Source organism: Nannospalax galili, unplaced genomic scaffold, assembly GCF_000622305.1.
Source record: "Nannospalax galili isolate Female #2095 unplaced genomic scaffold, S.galili_v1.0 scaffold183, whole genome shotgun sequence".
Classification (NCBI taxonomy): domain Eukaryota; kingdom Metazoa; phylum Chordata; class Mammalia; order Rodentia; family Spalacidae; genus Nannospalax; species Nannospalax galili.
Genome location: NW_008350555.1, coordinates 1,722,266 through 1,731,251, shown reverse-complemented (window position 1 = coordinate 1,731,251; position 8,986 = coordinate 1,722,266). Strand labels below are relative to the sequence as shown.

General features: G+C 39.0%; 1 protein-coding gene across 2 annotated transcripts in view; it reads left to right on the top strand.

Moving 5' to 3' along the window:
• Positions 1 to 8,986, top strand: part of Rad54b (RAD54 homolog B) — a 110,666-nt gene that overhangs the window by 2,573 nt on the left and 99,107 nt on the right. For both annotated transcript variants that reach the window (XM_029570817.1, XM_008847835.2), the window contains exon 2: positions 2,245 to 2,395. In XM_029570817.1, coding sequence (XP_029426677.1) covers positions 2,261 to 2,395 — 135 coding nt within the window. In that variant the 5' untranslated portion in view covers positions 2,245 to 2,260. The remainder of the gene's footprint in view (positions 1 to 2,244; positions 2,396 to 8,986) is intronic.

Genomic DNA, 8,986 nt, shown 5'->3' with positions numbered 1-8,986 from the left:
TTGTAGGAATAATATGGTTCCCTCTGGTTTTCGTGACTAGCTAGGCATTGAGAAAAATGGAAGCTGATTTTTAAAAAAGCTTGGCAGGAAAGCCGGGCATGGTGGCATACACCTTTGATCCTAGCACTCGGGAGGCAGAAGCAGGTGGATCTCTGTGAGTTCAAGGCCAGCCTGGTCTACTTAGTGAGTTTCAGGGCAGCGGGGGGTAAAGGGGGACCCTAGCTCAAAAAAACCAAAAAAAAAAAAAAAAAAAGAAAGCTTGACTGGAGAGATGACTCAGCAGTTAAGAGCCAAGCTCTTGCAGAGGACCTGAGTTGGGTTCCCAGCACCGACTTGGTCACTGACAACCATCTGTAACTCCAGGTCCAGCGGATCTGAAGCCCTCTTCTGACCTCTATGGGTATTGCATGATACAGGTACACTAAAATACATGCAGGCAATACACTCATACACATAAAATAAAAATTAATAAATAAAAGCCAGCCTGAGTTACATTTAAAGAGCCCATATCTCAAAACAAAAAGCCAGTAATAGTACCAAAGTATTTTGGGTGAAATGAACTGATTTCTGTAGTTTACTTTGGCGTAAACAAACCATCTGTTTCATAATTTAAAGACTGCTACTAGAGATCTATTTTGTTTTTGAATAAGAAACCACAGGGTGACCTCCACTTAGATTCCTTAATTATGTCATTGGTGTCATCATAACATTGCTGAAGTTGGAGAAATGTCTATCAGTGATGGACTGATTCTTTTTTTCATAAATACATAAAATAATGGTATCTCTGATAATTGGTGGCATTTTAGATAAAATAGGGTAAATTTAACCAGTGGCACTTTATTATAAAGACTATATTTTCATTGTGATTTCAAATGTACAGAAAAGAACTCAGAAGAAAATTAAATTTGCTCCTTATTCTAACACCAGTGCTAATATCAGGGTGTATTTTTCTAGTCTTTCTAAAACTGAATTTTTAGGAAGTTAATCTTTTAAAAAAATTCACAATATTGTTGAAGCTAGGTAGTATAGTTTTGTCAGTAAATAATACTCAAAATTATAGTAGACATAGAATTGTGAATTTATATTCTAAAATACAGTTGTATATTTTTAATTATTTTGGGTCAGGGGCAAGGACGGATCACAAGGGAGAAAGGAAGAACATAGTTTAGTATTAAAGCTATGCATTCAGTTTAGCTTATAAAAGTTGATTATACAGGGAGTCGAAGGCCTCCCAAGATTGTTTACATTGTTTTCTTAAAGGCTACTTAAATTTTAAGAAACTGATTACACAGTAGGGAAACAGACTGAATTCATAGTGTTAAATGATCTCAAAGCCTATAATTAACTTGTTTATAAGGTTATGCAAAAGTTCAATTTGTAACAGGCATTCCCAGAAAATTTATTCCCAACATTATCATCATATGTTTTATTGATTAATGGGAATAATAAAAGCAACATGCTTGTATGTGTATTTGCATAATTGTTTTCTTAGATTTTTACATTTAAATTAGAGATGATATGATTATAGTATTACCAAAATTAACATGACAGATGCTCGTTTACACTGTTCAATCTGAACCTTAAATTCCTTAATGAGAAACAAAATCTTCTTAGCTGTTGGAATTGTTTTCTTTTTTTTTTGGTCTTTTTGAGACACGGTCTCCCTGTAGCCCTAGCTGGCCTGGATTCGCCATGGAGACCAGGCTGGCCTCGAACTCACAGAGATCCGCCTGCCTCTGCCTCTGCCTGGCCCTGTTTTCTTTTTTTGGCATGTGCATGCACACGTGTGGGTATGACTGTATGTGTGGGGTATGACTGTATGTGTGTGGTGTGCTTGCCTGTTTGGGCATGTATAGAGGCTAGAAGCTGATGTTGAGATGTGTTTCTCAATTACTTCTGTACATTTTTTTGTTGAGACATGGTCTTCCACTGAATCTGGAGCTTGCTGTTTTGGCTAGACTTGCTGAGTAGTTGGCACTGGGATCTATCTGCCTGTCTTGTCTTCAGGTGCTGGAGTTACTGGCACATGCTGGCATGGCAATGCTGTTGCCTTGATTTTTATGTGGGTGTTGGGGATCCGAACTCAGGGCCTCATGTTTTCATAGCAAGTACTTCATCCACTGAGCCAGCTCCCCAATTCCATGTTTTCTAAGGCTCATTCTCTTCTAAAATGTATTCTGGTTTGTGTCTTTGGAGGTGATTTGATCATGCTCATGGATGACTTCTGTTTTGGGTATTTTTCAGGTTAGTATTGCTGAAGATGAGACGATCTGCAGCACCGAGTCAGGTGCAAGGGACTTCCTTTAAAAAACCAAAATTCATACCTCCAGGAAGAAGCAGTTCAAGTCTGAGTGAAGAGGTTATGGAGATGAGTCCAGATATAAAATTATTTGAGGTAAAAAAAAGAAGGCAATTGTGATATGAGAGGCATGTATTTTTTTTTAAATGCCTAAAAAGGGCTGGAGAGTTGACTTAACAGTTAAAATCACTGTCTGCTCTTGCAGAGGACCTGGGTTTGATTCCCAGCACCACATGGTGGCTGGCAACACCTGTAGCTCCAGTTACAGGGGATCTGATGGTCACTTCTGGTTTCATGGACATTTGCACTTACATGCAGGGAGAACACTCGTACATATAAAATTAAAAAAAAATTAAAAAATGCTTTGGTCAAAACTGGGTATGATGGCTGGGCGTGGTGGCCCACACATTTAATCCCAACACGCAGGAGGCAGAGGCAGGTGATCTCTATGAGTTCGAGGCCAGCTTGGTTTTCATAGTGAATCCAAGTCAGCAGTGGCTACAGGGAGACCCTGTCTCAAAAAGACCAAAGAAAAGAAAAAAAACTGGGTATGGTGGCTCATGTGTAATCTCAGTACTTGGGAGGCTGAGGCAGGAGGATTGCCATAAGTTCAAGGCTACCTTGGGTTACATAGTGAGTTCTAGGCTAGTCTGGTCTACAGAGTGATACCCTCTCAAAAACAAAGAAAAGCAAAAATGACAACACAAAATAAAACCTTGCTGATTATCAGAACTTTCAGTATCTTTTGACAAGTCTTCCACAATTCTTAGAAATGATTTCTCTTTTTTAACAGTAAATAAAAATCTTTTGAAAGGAGATGGGTAGAGACTCAAAAAGAATTCTAAAAGTAAAAAACAAATTCTAATCATTGCTCTTTCAAGTTATTGTGTCAGTGAGTGAAAACTTTAAAGTGGTTTAAAGAGAAAAGTACTTAAACAATGATTTGTATCATTATTCCAGATTTGTACTGTGTTCTTCATCTTACTTGCATTGCCGGGCCTTGCACCTGGAGGCAAGTGATTTCAACTGAGCTATATCCTCAGCCTCCAGGCATTTACTTATTATTTTTTTCTGTAGAGTAAATACTGGGTCAGGAGTCATAATATATCCTGTCATCTCATCATGTGGGACATTGAAGCAGGAAGATTGAGAGGGTGAGGCTTTGAGACTTACTACTTTTTATCTAAAAAGGAAGTACTGGAAGTAGCCTTAATATGTGCTTTTTAAGGAAAAGGATTATTTTTGTTTTAGTTCTAAGAAGGAAAGTCTTCTATACATAGAAGATATAAAAGCATATAGAAGGTACATAAAGGCTTTTCGCTGCTCTATCACTTTCTGATCTATTCTCTTATTGTGGTTAAACATACAATAAAATTTGCTGTCTTTTAAAATGTTTATCCTATTTAAAAAATTTTATTGAATTTTTGCAATTTTCATACAATATAATTTGATGGTATTTAGATCCTCTCCCCTATTTGCACCCCCCCCCAAGCCCATGTCCTATTCAGTGTACTCTACTATATATACAATACGGCCTGTAGATTCTGATTTGTGTCTCCACATGTCCCTCAGCATGGGGTGGGTCCATCCACTGGAACCTGGTTAACCTACCAGGAGTCCTGTCCTTGAAAGAGACTGTCTTTCCGCCTCCTAGCAGTCATCAGTTGCCAGAAGTTCCTTATTTTAGGGTTGGGGTTTCTTACCCAGTTCCCCATATCTATGCTGGGATTTTGTCTGATTTGAACTTACATGGGACTTGTGAATGCTCTCACCACTGTTGTGTGTTCATATGAGTTAACCGATCAGCTGTCTGGAAAACTGTTTCCTTATGGTCATCCACCTCTGGCTTTTACAATCTTTCTGCTTCCTTTTCCACAATGATCCTTGAGCCTTGGGAAGCAGTAGTTTGATATAAGTGTCCTATTCAGGGAGGAGCACTCTGCAGCCTCTTGTTCTTTGCACATTGGGTTTCTGTGTTAATCACCATCTGCTGTATAAGGAAACCTCACTGGTGAGATTTGAAAGATGCATTCATCTTATATGTATAGGTTGCATTGAGGATGTGTCGCTTAGGACTGAGTGTCTTACAGACCCTTATTCTCTGTGCTTGACTAGTTGTGGAACTCTATATTAGCCTTCATCTGTTGCAAAAAGAAGCTTTTTTGATGAGTGGTGAGAGGAACACTTGTCTGTAAATATGAGGATGCATATTTCAAATACAGTAAGAAATTATGTTGGTCTAAGGATGTGGCAAAAGTAAGTTTTTCTCTAGGATCTGTGACCTCTCTAGCCATGTGTATTTGACTGTTTACAGTACCACGCATGAGTTACCTGAGTGGGCCTTAATTCCAATTAGATAGCTGTTGATTACCCCCAAGATAAAAGTGCCACTACTGCAGCAGTAGTGATAGTTTGCTGGACCAGTCGTTTTATTAGGCTTTACTGCTACCTAAGACCATTGATTGGTTTTCTCCCTTGGCAGCTTGCATAGTATCCTTTGATACCACGAGAGCTAGTCTTCAGGGAGGATGTTTATTCTATTTTTATTTTTATTGTTTGAGACTAAAATTTCTGTAGCCCAGGCTGGCCTGGAACTTATATTGCTTAAGCTGCCCCCAAGTGTCTTTGAGCTTTGAGTCTCTGCCTCCTGAATACCAGGATTATAAGTGTGAGGTATTAGGCTTGATTTTTGCCATTTTCCCGTTTAAAAAAATTTTTTTTTATTCATATGTATTTGCCATGTGAGTGCAGATCCCTATGGGGAACGGAAGCAGGTGTTGGATCTCCTAGAGCTAAAGTTGTAGGCAGTTGTGAGCTGCCTGACATGGGTGCAGGGAAGCAAACTTGGGCCCTCTGAAAGAGCAGTATGAGCTCTTAACCACTTAGCCATCCCTCCAGCCTCCAATTTACCATTCTAAAATGTACAATTAAGTGGCATTGATCATTTTCACACTGTTGTGCAGCCATTATCACTGTCACCAAAGCTTTTTCATCAGCCCAAGCAGGAACTTTGTACTTATTCATTTGTAACCCGTAGCCTAAACTCTGTACTCATTGAACAGTATGGTCTTCATACTTTGACTTAGCCTTTGGCTAACCACTATTTCACTTTCTATGAATTTCACTACTGTAGATACTGTAACAAAGTGGAATGATATATTTGCCATTCAGGGTCTGACTTATTTCACTTATAGTATTTTCAAGGTTCATCCATGTTTGTGCCATATATCAGAACTTTATTCTTTTTTAAAAATTATTACATCAGCAAGGCATGGTGGCACTGCCTTTAATAGCATGCTGGAGGCAGTGGCAGGTGGATCTCTGAGTTTGATGCCACCCTGGTCTATAGAGTGAGTTCCAGGCTAGTCAAGGCTATATAGTGAGAGACTCTCTCAAACTCTTCCCTTCACCAAAAAAAAAAAAAAAAAAAAAAAAAATTGTTACATTATTTATTTTGTGTCTGTGTGTGGAGACAGGGTCTCATGATAGCCCTGGCTGGCCTGGAACTTAACTATATTCCACCAGGCTGGCCTCACATTCACAGAGAACTGCCTGCCTCTGCCTCCCAGTGCTGGGATTAAAGGTGTGTACCACCATACCTGGTATCCAACCCAAAGTGTCTGTCATGTTGGGCAAACATACCACTGGACTACATTCTTGTCTTAGAACTTAAAATCTTTTCCCTGGTTTTTAATGGATTTTTTAAAAAATTATTTTGGCCGGCCGTGGTGGCACATGCCTTTATTCCTGCTCTTGGGAGGCAGAGGCAGGTGGATCTCTGAGTTCGAGGGCAGCCTGGTCAACATAGCGAGTTCCAGGACAGCTGGGGCTACAGGGAGACCCTGTCTCAAAAAAAAAAAAAAATTATGTGTATGAGTGTCTTGTCTGCATGTAGGTAGGTGCACCCATTTCGTGTAATGCCCATGGAGGTCAGAAGAGGGCACTGGATCCTCTGAAACTGGAATTATGGATGCTTGCTAGCTGGCATGTGGGTGCTGGGAATTGAATCTAGGTGTTCTGCAAGAGCAGCCAGTGCTTTTAACCAATGAGCCATCTCCAGCCCCGAATTTTTTAAATGTATAAAGCCCACTTACTTTTGAATTTTTAATTCTGCATACAGGTTTTTGGTTTTTTTTTCCCTCCTTTTTTTTTTTTTTTTGGTCTTTTGGAGACAGGGTCTCCCTGTAGCCTCAGCTGTCTTGGAACTCACTATGTAGACCAGGCTGGCCTTGAACTCAGTGATCAGCCTGCCTCTGCCTCCCAAGTGCTTGGATTAAAGGTGTGTGTTCCCTGCTTTTTTTTTTTTTTTTCATTTTATTTTAGTCGGTTCCCTGCTTTTTTTTAGCCCTACATTTCTGTAATTGCCATAATCATCCACCTTTCAAATTAAGAATTCTGGACACTTGAGGGAGAACACATAGGCTTTCATTTTTACTACTCTTTTCACCGACTCCTATACTGGGGATTGACTGCAGGGTCTCCCATATGTCAGGTGAGCACTCCACCAATGAAGCCATGTCCTCAGCAACATTAGGTTGTCGGGCTGGGGTTTAATCATGGAGCTTCATGCATTCTAGGCAAGAGTTCTACAATGGAGCTATGTCTTGACCCCTTTTCTGTTTTTTAAATAAAAGCTTTATTTGAGTATAATTTACCTATCTTATAATACATTTATTACAGTTCAATAGAGTTGTGCAGTTGTTACCACAGTCAGTTGTAAACATTTTCATACTCAAAAAGAAACTTCTTGCACATTAGCTATTACTCCCTCTTTTTGTCCAAACTCTTCCAGATTTGACATAGTTAATATATTTTGTCTCCACATTTCATATAAACAGCTTCAAACAACATGTTTAACTATTTTTCCTTAGTGTAATGTTTTTTAAGGTTTACTCATGTTACAGCATCTTTGAATAGTTAATTAATTTTCTTATTGTCAAAATACCAGTTTTCTCTCCCTCTGGTAATATATCACCACAGATTTATTGACTTAAAGCAACACAAGTGTATTGTCTAATTTTGATAGCCAAGAGTTGGAAACAACCAAGAATCCATCAACAAATAGATGAATGGATGAACAAAGTTTTTGTATACACCACTGAGTATTATTCAACCATGCAAAAAAAATGAAGATCAAAGTGCAGTACCTCTCTCTGGGCTAAAATCAAGGTGTTGGTCAGGTTACATTGATTTCTGGAGGTTTTGGAAAGATTCTGTTTCCTTTCCTTACCCAACTTCGTGTGATCCTGCCTCTGTCTGTTTAGCATATCCTACTGGGATGCACCTGACTCCCTATCCAACTTCTTTAGGTTGCTCATAGAAAGAGGGAAACTCATGGTCTCTTTCCATTTTCAAGCCAGCAATGAACATTGCCATTTCTTTGGTTTTTTACAGCTGGAACGTATTTGATTAGATTGGATCTACTTGGATAATGTAGGATAATTTCTCTTTCAAAGTCCCTAACTTTAATCACAGTGCTGAGTCCACTTTGCCACATAAAATACATGGCATATTCATAGTTTCTAGGGACAAGGGTGTGCATATCCTTGAAGACCTTTACCCACCACACTTAATAATACTGTGTTGTAGGGCTGGAGAGATGGCTCAGTAGTTAAGACCACTGACTGTTCTTGCAGAAGACCCGGGTTCAGTTCCCAGAACCCACATGGCAGCTAACAGCTGTCTGTAACTCCAGTTCCAGGGGATCCGACAACAGCCTCTTCTGTCTTCCATGGGCATTGCATGACATGGGTGCATTTACCTACATGCAGGCAATACACACATACACATAAAATTAAAGAAAAAATACTGTGTTGTGTTCCTGCACCACATTTTCTGTATTCATTCATTAGTTGATAAGTATTTGGTTTATTTCAATTTTTTTCCCTGTTGGTGGTGCTTGAGTTTGAACCCAAGGCCTTATGCATGGTAGACAAGTGCTCTAACACTAAGCATTTGGTTTTTTGAGACAGCTTCTTGTATATCTCAGGCTGGCCTTCAACTTGCTATGTAGCCCAGATTAGCCTCCAAGTTGGGAGCCAACTATCCTAAATGCTGAGATGCCAGGTATGTGTCACATATCACAGCTGTTTCCACTTTTGATTATTATGACTAATGTCCGTGAATTATCTTGTGTATGTATTTCCATATGGATATATGTTTTCACTTCTCTTCAGTGCCTTTCTAGGCATATAGTAGCTGGGTTGTATGGTAATTTTATGTTTAAACTCTTTTAAATAATGTATTATTTGTTATTTTTTTTATAAAAATATCAACCACTTTTGATTATTATGACTAATGTCCGTGAATTATCTTGTGTATGTATTTCCATATGGATATATGTTTTCACTTCTCTTCAGTGCCTTTCTAGGCATATAGTAGCTGGGTTGTATGGTAATTTTATGTTTAAACTCTTTTAAATAATGTATTATTTGTTATTTTTTTTATAAAAATATCAAAGCACACAGATTCATACAGAAAAATTCATTCCAAGCCTATTGACATTGAGATGTTTTCACATGCATTTCTAATCTCTATATACATGACTATTACTGGTCACAGTCAACCACCTTCTGAGCTGCTCGGCATCTGAGCATGATTACAAACTCGTCAGGTAGACAGCCTTCCTCTCCCACTAGAGGCTCCATACTCTGCCATCCCTGTCACTGTCCACTGTGTTGTCAGCAC